The sequence below is a fragment of the Perissodus microlepis genome, chromosome 6, assembly GCF_051167445.1.
Source record: "Perissodus microlepis isolate ML-2025 ecotype Zambia chromosome 6, ASM5116744v1, whole genome shotgun sequence".
Taxonomy (NCBI): Eukaryota; Metazoa; Chordata; class Actinopteri; order Cichliformes; family Cichlidae; genus Perissodus; species Perissodus microlepis.
This window is the reverse complement of record NC_140466.1, coordinates 30,784,700-30,805,282: the sequence shown is the minus strand read 5'-3', so window position 1 is coordinate 30,805,282 and position 20,583 is coordinate 30,784,700. Positions and strand designations below refer to the sequence as shown.

Sequence of the window (20,583 nt, the reverse complement as noted above, 5' to 3'; positions counted from 1 at the left end):
CCACTCCACGTGATCATTTACAGTTCACCTGCTACTTTAGTTTATATCAGGGGTGTCAAACATAAGGCCCAGGTGCCAAAATCAGCTCAGCAGAGACTACAATGTGGCCCACTGAAAAGCTTTGCTTTTATTATTATTATTATTATTATTATTATTATTAATGTGAAAGAGGGCATAGAATTTAAACTTTTAACTGTTTCTGTCGTACGTTCGTTCTGTCACAGGTTTTTCTATTGATAAATTATGCCAGAAACGTTTCTGCAAATGTTCTACTATAGAAAAAACATTATGAACAAGCTACCTGAACTTGTGTCATTTTACACATTGCAGTTGTTTTTCTTATATGAAGATATTTCGGGTATTATGATGTAAAATTAGCTTCACATCCCTGGTTTTTATCTGCCGCCTGAGTAGTGTCCTTGCCCACTCTGTCAATCACTCTGACGCTCCGCTCTCATTGGCTGACATGCCCCACCGCCAGCCAAACAGGGTGGATACCAAAAACGCGCAGGTTGGCAGAAGGAACGACCAAAAAGCTCCAAGCTGCTCGTTTAGTAGAACGAGTTGGAACAAACGAGGGAGCGGCTGCCGCGCCCTGTGTACGCCTCCTGGGACTGAGAGTTACTGCGCACAGGTAACAAGTGCTAAGCCCACCGGAAGCGAATCAAAAGTTCGAGTAAAGGTGACGCAGAAGACCGAGCGTATTTAACTTTGTGGGACTCAAAAGTAAAAGGTGGACTTGAGCCTCGATAGAAACAGAAAAAAAAACATATCATAGTAGTTTTTTCGGCCCTCTGTTTTTGTGGGGTTTTTCCTTTTTTTTCACTTTTGCTTTGTGAGCGTTACAAGTCTGGGGAGGCGTTCTCAGGTGCGAAAACAAGCAAAGATCTAACCTGGATAACTATACCTGCTGGAGGCGTTCACAGACTAAAGGTGAGTTCAAACTCGTCTCCCGCTCCACATTCACACTTCTTCTGTATTAAAAAAAAAAAAAAATCAGCGGAGGGCGACGAGTTTGAAATGCGCGCCCGGGGAGAAGAGAAATGTTTGTACGGTGCTTCATTGTTTCCTCCGTGCGGAGGTCGCGACTCCCGTGAGCGTGCGAAGGTATCTGCGCGGAAGGAGTCTGGAGCTCATTACCTTACAGAGAAGCAGCCGTTCCCTTTTTTTCTTTTTAATGCAGCTAAGCAGTTTTGCCACGCTTACTACGAGGGCAGTGTTAACTTTCTTCCAAAGTAAAACAACCATTTTTCTTCCCTCTGCCTTTATTTTCCCGGATGTCTACACAGCACACTGTATATGCAAATAGAAAAGGAAAGAAAACGCCAAACGCACATTTACATCACAGGTGTCGCCTACAGGAAAACAGCCCTGCAATAAAGTTAAACTGTTCCGTCTGTGGACACAGTGTTACAGCGTGTTCACTTCACAGAGTTAGTTTTGAGTTTACAGTAAGTCCCAAAAAGCGAAAGCAGCAAATCTGCATATGAAAAGCTTGAACATGCAGATTTTTTTTACGGGGGAAAAAATAAGACTAATGCCACTTGTGACAAATCTTATTGTTGCTTCCGCGCATTTTCTTTAGCTCAGTGTAGTTCACTTTAGGACCAGAGTATTGAGACAAAGTAAAACTGTGTCTGTGCCTCTTCTTCATAAACCACCATAAAGTTAACATCTCTGGTCTGCTTATTTTCTGATCCATCGCTCATTTGTACACTCTAACAAGATGTCAGAAAGTATTAAACCTTTCTTCTTCTTTTTTTCCTGTTTATTTTGACTAAGTTATTTTGGAGGGAGGGCTGTTCACATTATTCAATTCAGAGGTATAGAAAAAGCACTGATTTGCTTTTGTACTGAGTTTGAACGGCTGTGTCAGTGTTCATATGAAAGATGTGACAGGACAAACCTTAATTTGCCTGTCAGCTGAGGTTGGAATTGACATGAAATGCTAATGATCACTGCATCAAAAGCATGTTTTTCACAAGTTAAAAAAAAAAAACACCAAAAGATACAAACCTATTGAATCCCAGTCTTAAACATGCAGTAAACACACACCACCTCAAACTTATATATACATTTTAAATGACATTCCTGACCCAGTCTCCAGGGTTACTCATTTCACTATTTATGCATATCAGCAGTGCATGTCCTCCGTCTTTATTACAAGATATTCACTTGGGCTTTAAAAACAAACAAAAATAAGATTACAGGAAATGCTAATTATGGGAATGAAGATTTAAAGACAAACAAGGGTTAAGAGGGGGGGGTTAAAAAAACAGCTTAAGTTTTAAAAGTGAAACAAAGACTGAATCAGTCATATCAGGAGAAACAAGCAGCTGTGTGTGCGTGTGTCTGGGTGATTAAAGGGCTAAAGGTAATCTCCATACAGGTGACACATGGTGAGTGGTGTCAATACTTCACAGTAGAAGAGAGGGGGTCCTGTGGAGAGAAGTACCATCTCAGTTTTACCTGGAATCAGAGGTCACAAACACAATCAATTGTCTGCCTACACCGTCGTATTGGTTTCATCTATTGTGGGGGTGCATGCATTTCCTAGTACTGTTTCCTATTCTAAAGAAAGGCTGGCTGAAGTCAATAAGCTAAGACTCTTTCTTTAGGGAGAAAGAGAGCAACACTGAGGGGAGGAGGGAGAAAAGGCCTTGGGTGTGGCTCCCCTGGTAATGACCAGTTTCCATTCAAACCGGTGTTTACTGATCCCGTCGAGTCCTTTCACGCACAAACACAGACACACGATGCATGAAAACTCACAGGCTGCATACATGCATGCAGTCTGGTAGAGCGCGCGCGCGCGCGCGCGCACACACACACACACACACACACAGTGGTCAAGTTTAGAGGAATGCGCAAAAGTCTTAATTAGGCGTGCAGGAAATGCTGTAATTGAATGTTAGCTGGTGGTGACAGACGGTTGGTCTTTGTTCTGATGCAAGCTGGTTTGTTGTCGTGAACTTGTGTGTTCAGGTCACAAGTATCAGTTGTAAACCCACTAAGACAACAGAAAATGTGGGAAGGGGAAACTGCTAAATGTATGTGTGAATGGAGGGGGAGGGTATGAGACTGTAACCCACAACTTCCTAACATCAGCTTCTTTCTTCTTTTCACATGTCAAGTATTTGTTTAGCATACGTACTCGTATGCCTAACGATTTTCGGTGTGTGTTCAGAACTGTAGCTGCTGTTACAGCTTAAGCTCGACTTAAGCTGACCAAGTTTCACTTTTGGTCTTTAGATTGAGCCTGTAATAATACTTTATTTTTGTAGTGTTTATCATTTTTATAATGGTATTATCTTTATGTAATAATAATAATAATAATAATATAATAATAATAATAATAATAAAAATTTCAACATAAAGTGCATTTTTATTTTCTTAAAAAATAAGGCAGAAACATAAATGGTTATTTGACCAGCTTCACCTTTAAACTCTGAGTAACCTTAGCCAGCATTCTTTTGTAAATTAAGGTAAAACAGTGTGATCATCAAACACTTTAGTGCAAAAAATAACAAACTCATTGGACTCACAATACCTCCATGCTTATTTATTGTCTGTCTCTTTCAGCCAGTTATTTAGACAAACTAGCCTGTTCACATTTTCAGAGCTCAAGGCAGATCTCTCTTTTTTTGTTACTATGTATTTTGCAAGTGAAAACAGTCTCTCACATGGGACAGAAGTGGCAGGACTAACCAAATACTTGCAGACCAGGACAGACATCTGTGGGTAGGTCCCTGCTCGACTGGACCACCACCACTACAGCGGGCAGTCTGTCCCGCTTATGGTGGATTCCGCTCTGTACAAACTCAGGGCCCTCTTACACAGGGCTCATCTGAATCAGTAGCACACTTTCTAACCCCCTGTCTTCTACCACTGATACTAGTCTACAGTCCAGAGAATTTGTAAGTTTGTCTGATGTTGACTTAGTAATTTTGGTCATTTCATCAAGTTTGGCCTGCTGACAACTTTTGTTGGTACTCAAACTGCTAACTCTAACAGCTCCCACAGTTTCTGTGCTGCATTTAGATGGTACCATAAAGTTAAAGTGCTTCAGTGGTATGCAAACTCTGTTTGCACAAAACCACGCTTTTATCAAGGCTTCTGTCGGATAGACTGTAGAAATGAAATTTGCCTTCGTTCAGTCCTAGCAACACGTTTTCTTCTGATTCTTCTGTTTTTTTTGTAGCTGTGTGTGTCACTGTAATCGGTATACCAGGAAATCATGCATCAACAAAAGTTCCCCTTTGCTTGAAATGCAAAGTGCGATTAAATATGTTAATTTTTTTCACACAATGTTTTTTCAAATGAATCACAATTAACGCATTAAATTCCCACCCCTAATTTTTACATTCTTGAACATTCGTCCAGAAGTTTGACATAAAAGGACAAAAGTAGTCATGTGTGAATGAGTACCATTACTGAGTATATGTTTTTTAAAAAAAAAAGTCTTAATGACCACATGGGAAAATATGTATTCCCTGACCGGTTGCCAAGTAGTTGCTGGAGGTTGCTGGCTAACACTAGGAACAAGAACCTTCTTGTTATTGCTTTAATCATTAGCCGATTGCAGTGTTCACCTTTACACCACGTTCCAAATTATTATGCAAATTGTGTTTAAGTGTCATAAAGATTAAATACGCTGTTGTTCAAATAAACCCATGGATGGAATCATGTCTCAGAGCTCTTTGGATGATTGAAATCAATCTCGGACACATATGATAGTTAGTTCGCCAGGTGAGCCCAATTAAAGGAAAAACTACTAAAGAAGGATGTTCCACATTATTAAGCAGACCACCATTTTCAAGCATTATAGGAAAGAAAAAGGATCTCTCGCTGCTAAAAAGCATGAAATAGTTGAATGCCTTGGACACGTAATGAAAACCTTAGATATTTCACAAAAACTTAAGCGTGATCACCATAATGTTCAGAGATTTGTGGCTGAGTCAGAGCACACATGGGTTCGTGCAGATAAAGGGACAATGATGAAGGTTTCTGCCAGACAAATACGTCATATTAAGAGAGCAGCTGCTAAAAGGCCATTACAAAGCAGCAAACACATATTTGAAGCTGCTGGTGCCTCTGGAGCACTGCGAACATCAAGGTGTAGGATCCTCCAGAGACTTGCAGTTGTGCATAAGCCTTATATTTGGCCACCCCTAACCAATGCTCACAAGCTGAAACAGCTGCTGTGGGCCCAGAACTACATGAAGACTAATTTTCAAACAGTCTTCTACACTGATGAGTGCAGTGCAACCCTGGATGGTCCAGATGGATGCAGTGGTGGATGGTTGGTGGACGGCCACCATGTCTTAACAAGGCTGCAATGTCAGCAAGGAGGTGGTGGAGTCATGTTTTGAGCCGGAATCACAGGGAGAGAGCTGGTCGGTCCCTGAAGGTGTGAAAATGACCTCTGCAAAGTATGTGGAGTTTTTGACTGACCACTTTCTTCCATGGTAGAAAGAGAAGAACTGTGCCTTCTGCAACAAAACCATCTTCATGCAAGACAATGCACCATCTTATGCTACGAGGAATACCTCCGCATCATTGGCTGCTATCGGCATAAAAAGAGAGAAGCTCATGGTGTGGCCCCCAGTCTTCCCTGAACTCAACCCTATTGAGAACCTTTGGAGCATGAGTGTGGGAGGCAGTTCACATCCAAACAGCAGCTCTGGGAGGCTATTCTGACATCCTGCAAAGACATTCAAGTAGAAACTTTCCAAAAACTTACAAGTTCCATGGATGCAAGAATTGTAAAACTGCTATCAAATAAGGGGTCCTATGTTAATATGTAACTTGACCTCTTAAGATGTTTTTGATTGAAATAGCTTTTGATTTCAGTAAAATTGATCTACTAATGCTGCAAATTCAACAAATGACCATTTTCAGTTCTCTACAACCTATAAAATGTTTCAAAACTCTGTGTGCGTAATAATTTGGAACAGTGCATTTTAAATTTTTTTATTTTTGAAAAACGTACTGTTTTCATTGGCAGTTTTGTTGAGTAACATTTGAATTATACTCTAATGGTTGATGACTCGAAAATTATGCCGACTGTCATTTGAATCAACTATTTAGGAAAAACAGAAAAATACGAAGCGAGTTTGAGTTAGTGAGCTACGTTGAACTTAAGGTCAGTTTTGTGTCATGAACGTGACTCTCTCTTTATCTGCCTAAATCACCATGGTAACGCATACTTCCGAACAGGTTATGTCCAGAGTTTCAGTTGAAATTGTCTGGAAGCGCCACGCTTTCACTCCTCATTTTATAGTTGAATATAGATCCTTTGCTCGGAGAATATGTTTTATATATGTATGGTGTTAAGCTGTTACCGTCACAAATAAAGCCCAGCTGTAAAGTTACAAAAGCGGAAACTGTGCATCCTGTCGTCAATGGGATTTGCATGTATTCAGCTGGTGATGCAAAAAGTGTCTAAAAGTTTTTGTTCTTGACTCTACTGCCAAGTCTGTTAAGTGCTGCTGGAATTGGAGCTATTAAACCAAAGAAAACGGCAAGAATATCTGTTGAATTAATAAATAAATTTCACTTTGATCGGCCAACCACGCTAAAGCCATTGTCACATGTCCGTTATTAGACTGCGGGATAGTAACACTTACTGTTTAAATGTATTCTGTTTGATGTTTCAGCGCTCTAATGTGCAGTCAGCAGCTTTTGAAACAATAACCAGCGCTGAGCATGCATGCTACAGTAAAAGTACCAGTTTTAAAATGTTTATATTTTTAACAAATTTAAGTAATATTTTGCAGCATTAACTTCCTGTCTTACAAGATATGACGGTGTTGCAGTTTCCGGTAAATTTCACCGTTTCTATTATCACCATTTTCCCATCATCATCTGATAACTTTTTTTTAAATTTGAACATGCAGACAGTCTGAAGAGGAAAGCCCAGCTTATAAGATGAAGTTGATATCCGCCATTGCATGTTATCTCCAACCAAGATTTTAGACTTTGCTGAGCCAGCTAACGTTGTGTTGAGCTAACCTTTATGTACCCGTCTACAACCTAGACCAGAGTTGCTGCAACAGATTTACTGTTATTTCTCAATTTGTGTGAGTAGCAAGCTCTCATTAGTGCATCAGTTTGATATTTTGGGAAATGACACAAAAAATCTGGCCATTAAATTGTCCTACATACAAAAAAGTGTTAAATCTTATTTTTACACTTTACATCAGATGAGACAACAAGATTTGTTGGTGAGCATTAGCAGTGTGCCTTTAGCTTCACTTTTACAGCACAGAAGTTATATCAACTTAGTGGTATTTTTTTTTTTAACAGTTACCTAATTCGGAAAATGCTGTCAGTTTCCTTTTAGGCAGCAAGTCTTTATTTTTATTATTTGTCTACCAGATATTCACTCTCACCAACTTGAGGCAGACATTTCAGTAACTTCTCACTGACTAGTCACTTACTTTGTGTGTCCTCTGTATAACCTTGGTCACATAGCAGCATGTCTGTTGTGCCTAAAACAGTGCAGAAAATGCGATGAGCACTTCAGTTGTGGCACATCCTGTGACAGCAGCTGCTTAGTGCAGCTCAAGATGCACTTTGCATTGAAGCTTTGTGGTTTTGTGCCTTTTTGAAATAGGAAAATACAAATTCACAGAACTGTCAGTTGTAGTGCTGAAGGTGCCTTCTGAAATCAAGGTATGTTTGCAGGTGAAACTTAAATGGCAGTTGGACATCTAATTATGACTTAAGAGCTCATTTTTTTTTATTCATATCTTTGGCTCAATGCACATGTAAACATTTAGATGTGAATTGCAGACTAATGTTGGGCTTTTACAAACAGAGTTGGCCAATGTGATTATGCATTTAAAATAAGGAGTGGACTTGTCCACTTAGTACAATGGGTAAAATTAAAGTATGACTTTAAAACACAAATCCAACAACGAGAACTTTTTTTTTTTTTTTTAAAGCTGCAGCTGCTGGTCGTATGTAGTCGAGGTAGTATTGCATTCATAAGGGGAATAGCATCCTTCTCACCTTCCTGTTGCTCGCCACAAATTTGTGATGTTGTTCGGTGAGTTTCAGACACATTCCCATGCACACTACTGTTTCACTACTTTTAACCATTTGGATCCTTCCACATTATGTCACCACGGGGATAGAATGTGGAAAAGCTTTTTTTTCTTTTTTTCTTTTAAATTTCCTCACCTGTTTTAATTTGTTGCCTCAATCAAAAATCAAACCCTCTTTCCTGCAGTGGTCTCATCCATCACTTCATTTCCAACCTGTGAAGTTTGCACTCCTGCTGCATTTCTCACATTTTTAATTTGGCATTTCTTTCCACACATCCTTGGTAGGAGAACGGGTCACTAAGGGTGTGTGTGTGTGGTGCGTGTTTGGATTAAGATTGAGTTACATAGCTGGATTGTGTAATTGTGAGGTGTGTCTCTTCTGCAGGGAGCAGCTCTGCTGTTTCCATTGTTGGGGGAGTTGAACTTGGAACTGACGGCACTGCAGTGTTGTCGTGCAGTGCTGCGTTTCACAGGAGAGTGGAGACTGTGCGAGGTTGTGCTGCTGACTCAACAATAAGAGCACACTGTGCAGCATGTGCAGGTTTACCATAAATAGGGGATTAAAGTCAGTTGTTGGCTGCGTTTTGATCTGGGCTGTTTGTTTTCAGTTACAATCATTTAAAGCCTTGCCTGTTCTTGTTGTGACATGTCAGATAGGAGTTACTCAGTCGTAGTATATGAACGTAGTGTATAACGTTGCTTTTCTTACAAATCAAGGTTTTCTGGCTTGTACAGGGCAAAGTTACTTACAATGTGATTCTGTGGTAAATGTATAGATCCTTATTTCTATTTTTTGCCCAAAAAAGCTAATAACCTTTCGTTGGGGCTTCAAACCTTAACTGTAAAGCTTACCTGCTGGAGACGGCTCAGTAGCTAAGGATGCGTTAGATAAGTTGATTAATCAGATAGTTAATGCAAGAAATGCCACTCACGTATTTCAACAACGCTGATTAAATGTGCACGTAGTCTGAGATGTTCTGAACAACAACAACAAAAAAATGATGCGACTCGCTTCCAGCAATTACTTCTCTGATAATGTAAATTGATTTCAGTTTAATTGAACAGGAAAATAGTTGCTGTGCACTCAAACTTATTTTCTGCAGCACAACACTGAAGCATCAGAGGACTGAAAGGGGAGGTGACCTGTTTATCCACAGCTTGCGTGGGGGCAAATCTTGCATACTGCTTTATCTTTGTTGGCTGGGTCAACTTTATTATCGCAGCTTAGCCCTGTTTGGGAACAGCGTTATCTTTCTAGGATTATAAAATAAGTGTGTGTTCGGAAACTGCCCTCTGAGTGCATGTTTTGTAGTGCATTGTAATAAGTCATGTCAGCATGTCTGCATTAGTTTAACAGGAAGAAGAGCCTCTGTATTTTTGATAATATTGGAAAGTCATATGTCAGGACAATCTATTTAGATGCTGCCTTCAGTACATAGATTTGATGAAGGTTAGTGGTGTTAATAAATGGCTCATTTGTATTGGTGCAAAGTCAGTTTGAACTTGCTGCCCTACCTTTTCACTGTGAAAGAATATAACAGTAAAAAGCAGGATGTTTTCTTTTCTTTAAACGCTCAGTAGGGGTGTTTAGTTTATTTAGGTGATTTTAATGAATTATTTATTGATACCTTACCATTTCCATTCCATATTAGGTATCACATTTTGTTTGGCCACTAGATACAAAAAGCTTTTCTGGTGATTTAACCCCAACCTAGGGCGAGGGGGAATCCAGTGCTGTATATCTCTGTACAAGGGTGTCTAGAAATGGTTTGTTCGCACTGGTGTTTGACTCTGTTAAGACAGCGCAAATGCATAGATGTTCTGACTGTAATTTGAGCTTGACCTGTGATGGACAGCAGCACCGGGATAAGCTACAAGGGACAAAAGCCACAGCTATTTTGCATGATAAACATTATATTTGTCACTGTTTTCCAGTAATAGTCTGATTTATAGCCATAGTAAAATGCCCCTGTTAAAATCGAAGATTTAGTACATCTATAATTATGTCCTTTGGGCAGAGCAGACCAAAGTAAAGTAGTTTGGCCATAATGCACAGCACCACATTTGGATAAAAACCAAACATGTATTTGCTCAAACGTGGTGGTGGTGGAGTTGTGTTGGGTTTTTTTTTTTTTTAAACCACAAGATGTGGACACCTTGCAGTTCCTGAGTTGACCACGTACTCATCAGTATACCAAAGTATTCTAGAGTCAAATGTGAGGTCATATGACAGCCAGCACTGAGTGATGCAACAGCACAATGATCCCAAGCACAACCGGTTACTTTTGTTGGAAAAGGAAAAAAGAATCGAGGTGTCGCAATGGTTCAGTCAAAGTCCAGAACTCAACCTGACCGGGACTTAAAGAGAGCGGAAATGACTGCCTGCAAGCTGCAATGAACTGAAACAACCATGTAAAGAAATTCCTACACTGTGATGTGAGAGACTAATAAAGTAAAATGGCAAATCATGACTTTAAGTTATAAGGTCTACTTAGTATTTACCTCATCTTTAGACCTGGTAAAGACTTGGTAATTTTGTCATCCAAATATTGCTTTACTTCCTTTTTACCTTAATCTTGTCAAACTATATTATTTTAAATGTTTATTCTCTAAATGCTAAAAATTTTAAGTTAAATATTTGCTATGTCTATGTTGGATATCATTTCACTATCACCAGTTTCTGTAGTTTGTTAATAAATGCTTATCACTGATTTTGAAGTGTTATGCATAATTTAATGTTTGCTCAAACTTACTACTTTTTCTCCAGAATGTAGATGTGCATCCAGCATCCAGAGAAGTCCCCAGGCTCTCAGACGTCTGGATAACTCCAGTCCTCACCTGCACAGCTAATGGCATGCCGATCTCCAAACCTCCAAATGTGGCGAGTGTCAGTGGTGCCCTAGTCCTCCTCCTTCTACTCTGCGTCTGCAACACCACCCTACTCTTTCTACCCATCAACGTTTTTCTCATCCCACACCCCGCTCACGCCTCAGGATGGGTAACATAACCGGTACCTGCCATGACAATGAGACCATCGACTTTTTCTACAACAACAGTGGAAAAGCCATTAATACTAAATGGAAAAAGCGTGACGTTCTTATTGTCACGCTGGGCTTGATTGTTTGCTTCATTGTTATTTTTTCCAACTTTTTGGTAGTAGCGGCCATTTTCAAAAACAGACGGTTTCACTTTCCCATCTACTACTTGTTGGGTAATATGGCTTTGGCAGACCTATTTGCAGGTAAATTTTTTTCCATTTATTTTTGTAAAACCATTTGTGAAATAACTTAAGTTCACAGAAAACCCTTCACAAAGAGAAAGTAGAGCAAAATAGAAACACATTCTCACAGTTGTTTCCATTGAAAAGCAACAGTGATCTCTTAAACGCAAACCATGAATGCCAAGTTGGGGATTCTTGGACAGTCAGGCAACCTTTTGAGTTTGATTTAATAGTACTCCTGACTATTTCAACTAAGTTTGTACTGACCACAGCGATGGCATGTTACTGCGATGAGTCTCTGACATCCTCATAATTCATGTAAACACATTCCAAAGGTTGTCCTGCTCTGGTAACAACAATAGACTCGACTCAGAATGTAACAGTGTAAATAGTTTACCTCTGTTTAAAAGATCTTATCACTTTCCTCCTCCTAGGTTTTGCGTATCTCCACATGATGTTTCATACTGGTCCCTGGACTATAAAGCTATCACCGAACCAGTGGTTTACTCGTCAGGGGTTGATAAATACCAGCCTGACAGCCTCGGTCCTCAACCTCCTATTCGTGGCTGTGGAGCGCCACCAGACTATCTTCAACGTCCAGCTACACAGCAGCATGAGCACTCGGCGTGTTTTCATAGTCATGCTGTTAATTTGGCTGGTGGCAATAATCATGGGCCTCGTTCCCCAAATGGGTTGGAACTGCACGTGCCATCTAAGTGAATGCTCCACCATGGCACCGCTGTACCACCGCAGCTTCCTGATATTCTGGGCCGTTCTTAACTTGATGACCTTCTCCATCATGGTGGCCGTATATACCCGGATCTTTCTCTATGTGAGGCACAAGGGCAGGCAGATGTCACAGCACACTTCGACGACAAGACAGAGAGAAACCATGATGAACCTGATGAAGACAGTCTCCATGATCCTGGGTAAGGGAGTGCACACAATACATATCAAGTCAAATAGTTATGTTTGGGAGATAACTTTGCATTTTTAGCTTCATTTAAAAACATCACGCTAACAGAAAAGCTTTTGAAGAACCCAAAGTGATGATAAAGCGTGTGCCGACCTCAGCACGGCAGCCAGGCCTGTTCCTGTTACCTGTTCACTGCTTTTGAACAGGTAAAAAAAGCAGCGATGAGCAGTCGGTTCTTTGTGTTGCTTATTTTGTGAAAACACTAAAAGAAAGCTCTTACATGTGTGCTCATTAGGACAGGGATTTGTGTCAGTGCATTGCACTGTAGCCTAAGGTTTGTATTGTTAACTGGTAATTATGAGATAATGCATTATGGACTAACATGAAACATGACTGCTCTCTGGCAAGTAATTACTGTAATATACCTTACAATATGAAATGAAACGCCTTGAAGGTGACTGTTGTTGTGATTTGGCGCTATATAAATACATTGAATTACTTTTGAGAAAATTGTGTGTGTCTGTGTGTGTGTGTGTGTGTGTGTGTACTGAACATTTGTTGTGAAGGACTCACAACCAACCAAAACATTCCAAACGATGTGATGCTAATTCACTCCCGAATATTAAAAATCTCTGTGTGCAAGGGACGAGGCTGAAAATCGCTGACCTGTAAATCAGTTCAGTTTGCTTTCACGCTTAACTCTGTCACAGTGTAGACACCAGTCTGTCCTCTGCTTCACTCAACACACTGACATACTTGAAGTAGCAACTTGGAGTGAGCATTCAAACTATTTCTGGATGAGAACCACGGCTTTAGATTTGGAGGTGTAGATTCTCATCCTGATCACTTTGCAATCAACTGCAAACTATCACAGTGCAAGCTGAAGGTCACCACCTGATGGCCAACAGAACAGCATCTGTGAAAGACAGAGATGAGATCCTGAGACAACCCTCTAACCATGGCTGTGCCTGGAAATTCTATTGATGATAAAAATTATGAACACTAAGTGTACATAATTTAAGTGACTAAGTGATCGCAGTGCAAACCATTGCCATCTACTAAATTCTACTGAAAGTTTAGTTGCAGAAAGTTGCAGAGGATAAAGTTTGCTGGGAAACGTTTATCTTGATCAAACACAGCCAGCCTTCTCGGCCCGTGCAGGCTCGTCTCTTTTCTTGTCTGTTCCTGTAAAAATGGGCTTTACACACACATTACCTCCTCTCTTCCTGGTACTGATTTCTTCTTATTTTCTAATCTAGTCTTTCTCCTTTGCTGCTGTACTCTCACTGTCTCATTCTGATTTATTTTGATTTCAATTAAATTCCTCCAAATTTACCCCCCCCCCCCCCCCCAAAAAAAACAAAAAAAACAAAAAACAAAAAAACCCCACAAGTGTTTGTCCCGTCACTCAGCAGCCAGGATTCAGTTGTTCTGGCATGTAAGGAAGTTGAGGAAAAGCCAGAGCATGTCCTGACAGGGAGCTGCATAGTTTTGTTAGCATGACAGAAAACTGCTTGTTTCTGCCTGCATGACACTGCTGACAATTTGTACCTGCGAGCAACATCATCAAGACAGTGAGGACATTTCCTCATTTTATCATTCTGAGAGACACATAAAGCCACTATGCACCTGAGTGTGTGGTCTCACATCCTTTAACTGTTTTTGCAGCTGGTAGTTTTGCATATATTAGTGCTGAACATGCTACCAAAGTCTGCAGATATTATACAGAACAGACTACTGAACTGGCTAATCTGTGTGGTGTGTGTTCCCTCATATGCTTCCCCCTACCCTTAGAAATTAACAGAGTTAAGTAAAGTAAAGAATTTCTTTTTCTCCCCTGACTCTGTAGGCTGCTTTGTGGTCTGCTGGACACCCGCACTGGTTGTGCTGCTGCTCGATGGTCTGAACTGTGACAGGAGTTTGGTGCTAGGCCCCGAGAAATACTGTCTGGTGCTGGCAGAGTGCAACTCCTTCGTCAACCCCATCATCTACTGCTTCAGGGACCAAGACATGAGGAGGACCTTCAAGGAGATCCTGTGCTGCAACTGGTCTCAGAGGCACAAGAACAGAGGCTTCTCTGAAGTTAAATTTCACACCGTGGAGCAAGAGGTACTGTCCGAGAGCAATGGAATCGATGACAGCAATCACAATCAAAACAAGCACATGCTCTAAGGACTGTTTATGATTTTAGGCCACTTGGTATCATGCTGACTGTAGTCAGATGACCTGTCCATCTAAATATTTTGAGAGAGATGTGCGACAGCAGCGTAGCTGAATGTGGCTCGTTGTTGTTTTTTTGTTTTATCTATCTATATATCCATTAGGGGTGCAACGATACACAAAATTCACGGTTCAGTTCGGTTCGATACTTTGGTGTCACGGTTCAATATTTTTTCGATACAAAAAAAATGTTCATGCCTTTTTAATTTGTCATTTATTAAAATTATAAATATATATTTTAACTCAAACGTACAGTTTTTAAATTTAATGTTGCTGAAACAACAAGGGGATAAAATAATAAATCTATCTGATTGAGGAATCACTCATCTTTGGAAAAGAGAGTTTATTACAGAGAAATGTCTCTTTCCAAAATAAAAGCTATACTATACGCTTCTTCTGGGCTATATTCTCAGCAGCATATTAAACATATCAGGTCCCCATAAGGAGAATCATGTGCTAACGGCTGTCTAAATGACTCGGGTGAAGTTTGTAGCATGCGTGCTTGTTGTTTTTGTCTGCTTCCACTTGTCTTTGCACTAGGATGATGTCGGCGTAAATGTGCAGTCATATTCATTTTGTTCCCACTAGTGCTGTCAGTGTTAATCTGAAATGACGTTAACGCCACAACACGGCAAATCTCCGTTAACGAGCTACCGCGAATCGCCCCGTGCGTGGGGCTGGAAGGCCAACACGTTAACGAGCAAACTGCACTAACGCAGTAGTTCCCACCCATGTAATTGAGCATTGCGTGGCACATCCGACATACTGTTTTACTTTTGTCCATGACGCGCTTACCTTCAGGGTCATACTTCACATGAAGACCAAAATAGTTCCAAAGGCCAGATCTGAATGAGGGTGGGGGAGGTTCAATTTGCCATGTTGCAAGGAGAGCTTAACTTCTGTCTCGCTAGCTTGCCCTGCGCTCTTCCTTCTGACGATGCTGTCTGTGTTGAGCGCTCAGTGGATCTGCGCTCGACAGTGCAGCCTAGGCGGAGTAGTTGAATGCAGATCCACTGAGCTCTCAACACAGACAGCATCGTCAGAAGAAAAGTTGATAAAATAAATTAAAAATTTTGTATTGTTCGATACATATGCGTACCGAACTGAAAGCACTGTATCGAACGGTTCAATATCGATACGAGCATCGTTGCACCCCTAATATCCATATATATAGATAGATAGATATTTGTTGTTTAATTTCCTGAATGTCATGCCTGCAAAAAGTCCAGTTTGTGCCAGGTTTTCAGTCTATATACACACAGTTTACACACTGCATCCAGTAGTTTCATCCATCTGTCATTGAGACCTGGCAAATCTGCAACATGCGACACAAATCAGGGAAGAGTAGACACGGCTAGTCTTTGCACAGGCAGGCTGATCAGTTAGGTGTCCGATGTTTTTGTTTGTTTTTATTCTTATTGTCACTTCAGTGCTTCTTACTGCAAAGAGCTGAAAAGACTCGTTAATTAATTACTTGTAAGTAAAATGTTGCAGAACCTCTCAACATCTCCCTCCAGTTAAAATTGAACAACAGGTTAGAAGCAGTTTGATCAGAGCCAGCTGCATAAAACTGTAAATGCACCGTGCAGGGACAGTCTGTAAAGTGCTTCACATTACTGTCTCCACTCAGTTATACTGAGAACTTGGATTGCAGAAAGATAACTTTTTAATTATTATTAGTATTATTGTTGTTGTGGCTTACTTTTTCCTTTTTTTTTTTTTTTGGTGCATATTTTGGGGAAGTTTCTATTAGGAAAAACCACGTATCTTCACTGTAGTGCTCACTTCCCCAGTCAAAGCCTTTGTGCTGTTTTTTTTTTTTTCTTTTTCTTTTTTCATATATTCAGCTGAGAGCTTGTCTATGGTTGTATTATGTGAAAATTGTATTAGTCTTTAGATGTGCACCAGAAGCCGCAAGCACGGTGTTAATGTGCACCTTGCATACTTGTGAGTTATTGTGTTCTTCTTGTCTGTCTGAGCGATTGTAAACAAATGTGCTTTTTTGTTGCGTTGCAGTATCAGTGTTGACTGGTCGAAGAGATGGTTTAGTTCATGGCGATTGGTCACATCACAGCATTTATTGAGGCGTAAACAAACACTGCACTTGTAGAATTTCTTTTAGTAAGGATGTGTGAAAAAACACATGCAGAGAAAACCTCCAACAGAGGTCCAAAACACAGAACTCATTCAACACAGTGACTTTGTGTCAAATGTTCCATAACTTAAACTTTGATATTCTACAATGTTTCTTTTTTTTATTATTATTTTTTAAATCTAGGATCTGTTGGTTGTGTGCTTCCTTCTTTCAGTTCTTGTTTCTCACACTCTGATTTGTGGCAGGCTGTGTCAGAGTCAGTAATGTGGAAACTGGTAAAGCAAATGGCCTTCTGTTTAACGTTTAGTTTCTGTTCAGCTCACAGCTGCAGACTCGTCACCATCATTCAGAAATCTCCCACTTCTTTTGTGTGTGCGCGTTGCACCTGGCCAAATCAGACTAAACTATGATTTATGGGGTCTTGTTTGCGACTGCTTTGCATTAACCTTTAGTTTCACTGTGTCAAATGTAAGCCGACTTTGCTAGCTTTGGTATTAAATCTGAAAACATGCGACATCTAAACCCATGCTCGAACGTGTACCGCACATGTTGAGAGAGTACACACTGCTGTGTGATGCTGTTGATGGAGGAGGTCAAGAGCTGAAGAGTTGACAAGTGGGTGGAAGCTGGGAAGAAAGAGGCACACAGCCAAAGAGCGATGAAAGTGTTGGAATGCGAGCTAAAGACAGAAACAACAGGGCTGCAAAAATGTTATGTTGAGTTTGTTCATTGTTCAGTTGACTCTACAAAATGTTGGGAAAACTAAAGATTTACCTAAATAGCTACACAGTGCTGTAGACAGTTTTTCTGTGTAAAAACAAAATTCAAAAATTAAGACGCAAACATAATTCACAAATTGACACTTAAAGTATTTTGTGAAGGGGAAAAAAAGGGAAAAAAACTCTGTCACTATAAATGAGATACATACTTTGTTGCCTGATTTGAGATATGAGTTGACCCTTTTTTTTTTTTTTTTTTATTCAAAACATTTCATTTGTTCTACAGACAGGCACAATTAAACCCAACATTTAGCTTCATCATTATTAGGATTTTTATGCGTGATATCTGTTTGTAGACTTATATAATTGTATGTAATTATACATGTATATTGTATATTGAGGTAGGATCAAATGAGTTTACCTTTAAGTCTGTACCAACCCTTTCTTTATCTCATTATTGTTTAAAGTGTATTTTGTTGTTATAGTCAACATAGTCATGTTCAAAATAAATCAATCATTCAGTGAAAAAAATAAAAAATAAATGAAATAAAGTATTTTGTTAATAGCCACTTAATTAGCATGCTAAGTGGCTAATAAACTGCCACCAGTAGGGACATTACTGTATATGCTTTCCTGTGTGTCAGTAGTGCTGAAATAAGCGTCTTTGACTGGATGTCTTATAGGAGCGCCTAAAATTATATTAATAATTGTTGATCATGCTGAAATTCTGTCTCAACATCTGTTAAACATGGACACTAAAACAAAATTGAAAAATAAAACAGGCAAACATGTATTCTGATAGATTTTAAGTTGCTACGATGATTTTAGACAGACTTTCAGGCTATTGGTGCAATTAACTGCACAGCAAGTCATGCTAGTTGTTAGATTATTCCATTCAAAAGTCCACCAACACAACTTTTTTTTTTTTTAATTTAAATTTGGAGTCTTTGCGGACTTACTGTCTTGGAATTGGCGTCAAGTGTCCATTTGAAGAACTGCAGTTTTTGGCACTTCGGCACTGACTTTATTTTTGCGTCGCAAAGTTTGTTGCTTAGTAAGAAACTCCTAACCCTCCCATTTAGGTTTCTGATTTGCCGTCGTTAATATTTAAGCTCGATATCTCAAACTTAAAAGCTTAGAATTACGGTTTGAACCTTCAGTTCTGTCTTAACCTGTTCAAAATTTGGTTGTGTATGCGCAAAACATCTGTGTTCACACTGTGTCCCATCATTCATGCAGAATAAAGGCCACAAATATAATTCCATGCATATGCACTTTTATCCAGCCACCAAATTTTCCAGGCCAACTTTTTAACCGAAGGTCAAGGAGTGACCTTCACATAGCTCCTCAAAATCCCAATCAGTGAGGTTAAATCACCTCTCTGCCTTATGCTATAAACAGATTTGGTAATTACCCAAATGCCTGGAATTATCCTGTTGCCTGATGCAACTATTACTCTAGTTTATGCTGACCGTAACATTTCTGTGTCCTGTGTGCACTTCATTAATCCATGTGTTTTGTAGCTTGTGTACGCTCATGTTGTGGTAGTGTTTAAACCAGTCCAGATGTGTGTTGGTGGTTAGCGGGTCATGCTTCTTGCCACATTTCCTCTGACTCGTTACTCTGGCATGTGTGTTCAAAGAATACATTCTCGGTACAGAGGAAGTGCTGCAAGGAGTGTGTTATCTTGTTAGTGTGCACATGCATACTTGAGTGAGAAATAATTCACAGAAACATTGTCTTTGTTTTTTTGGGGGGGGGGACATAAAGATCAAAGAGAGGCATTTGGGCCACTGAAAGGAGGTTGCATCTTTAATAGAGCGCGTTAACTGTAAGCGCTCTCAAAGAGCACAGCATTGTGTCTGTTTATACATATATATCCTAATTATACCTCTTGTCATTTAGATTTTAATTAAATCAAAGTTTTAACCGATTGTTATATTATAGGCGTACTTTTTTTGTTTTTTTCCTTGGTGTTGTTCCAGCGATTCAGGAAGTTTTTTACGTGATTTTGGGGCTTTTTTTGTTTTGTTTTAAATTTTGTACATTGTTACGACTAATAAGAATAAATGCACCATCTGTGTACATCTGCAATTTGTTTGGTTGTGTGTGTCTGTTGCTTTGCGGTAACTGCTGAAATTTGCAATTTAGAAACATGGCAGGTCGTGTGGAAACGCTCCTTTGGGTATGAACATGAAATTCATCTCTTTCTAACTGCTTGTTTGTTTGTGGGTTTTATTTTTTATTTTTTGCTAGTTTTCACATGACTAACCCACCCACCTCCCCCCTCTCTATTTTTCACATTCTCCCCGTTGCATCTGATCCCCATTTCTTATCACTGTCATAATTTTTTTGTTAATAATTTTTAAACTTTCACCCTCCTGGTTCTTTGACCTCATTTTCAGCTTTTGTCTCACACTCTTGTCTGTTTCTCCACCTTTGTCTCTAGAATGGTAAGTCTCGTATCCCCAAGGCGAAAGAGAGGAGCAACGGGGCGCCTCTCATCCGTGCCAGCTCAGAGGACATCCCTGCAAGTCCGATTAACTGAGACCAGCTGAGAAATTTCGAGGCATGCACACATACATATCTAAGTGAACTTATCTGTGTATGTACACAAAAATGAGCCTTGAGCTGGTTCTTCAAGGATTATGTAGATTTTTTTTCTTTTCTTTTTTTTTTTTTTTATATATATATAAAGGGTTTTACCTCTGCTGTGGGTTTACCGTTTCTGCAGCTACTGGTAGAAGAGATACTCTTTGGCTGGAAGCTGCATAACAGCAGCTTGATCTTCTCATTTAAACAAAAGCCCGCCATCAACACCTCCCCCGCACAGACGCGTACACATTGTTGGGATCACTTGGACAACATGGGAGACACACGTGAGAGTTTCCTGTTGAGACATGAGTGACTCGGCAGTTTTTTGTTGGGTTTTTTTTTTTTTTCCCCTCAGTGACAACAGTGATGGAAGAGCAACACCTGGAAAGCTACACAGCAGACCGTGGAATAAATGTGTGAAAATGTGCAATCATAAAGAATGCGCTCTGTGCTTTAGTTATGAGCCACACAAGAGTAGTTTGCTGGCTACTCTTAGCTTAACTTAATGTGATCCAAGTTGTTACCACTAGTGCAGTAAATCCTCCTTAATAAATTTCGGGGTGTTTATTTAATTGCATGACCAGAAAGGTTTTTGTGATATAGAGCCTAGCTGTGTGTGTGTGTGTGTGAATAAAATACTAGAAACACGACTTTTATAATGTGGATTGATTTAAAAAGTAAACAGTAAAGTCCTGGAGGATGGATTTTATTGGCCTGTGTTATTTTCAGTAAACAGTCAGCTGTTGTGTATGCAGATATAGTTTCAGACA

At 39.8% G+C, this 20,583-nt stretch overlaps 1 protein-coding gene across 1 annotated transcript; it reads left to right on the top strand.

The window, feature by feature from the left end:
* Nucleotides 1-529: 529 nt before the first annotated feature.
* Nucleotides 530-20,471, top strand: LOC146385949 (lysophosphatidic acid receptor 2-like). The gene is made up of 5 exons (XM_084931961.1): nt 530-933; nt 10,816-11,289; nt 11,703-12,197; nt 14,034-14,293; nt 19,668-20,471. Exons 2-5 carry the CDS (start codon nt 11,043-11,045, stop codon nt 19,764-19,766), a joined length of 1,101 nt encoding a protein of 366 aa, XP_084788087.1. The 5' UTR covers nt 530-933; nt 10,816-11,042; the 3' UTR covers nt 19,767-20,471.
* Nucleotides 20,472-20,583: the final 112 nt, after the last annotated feature.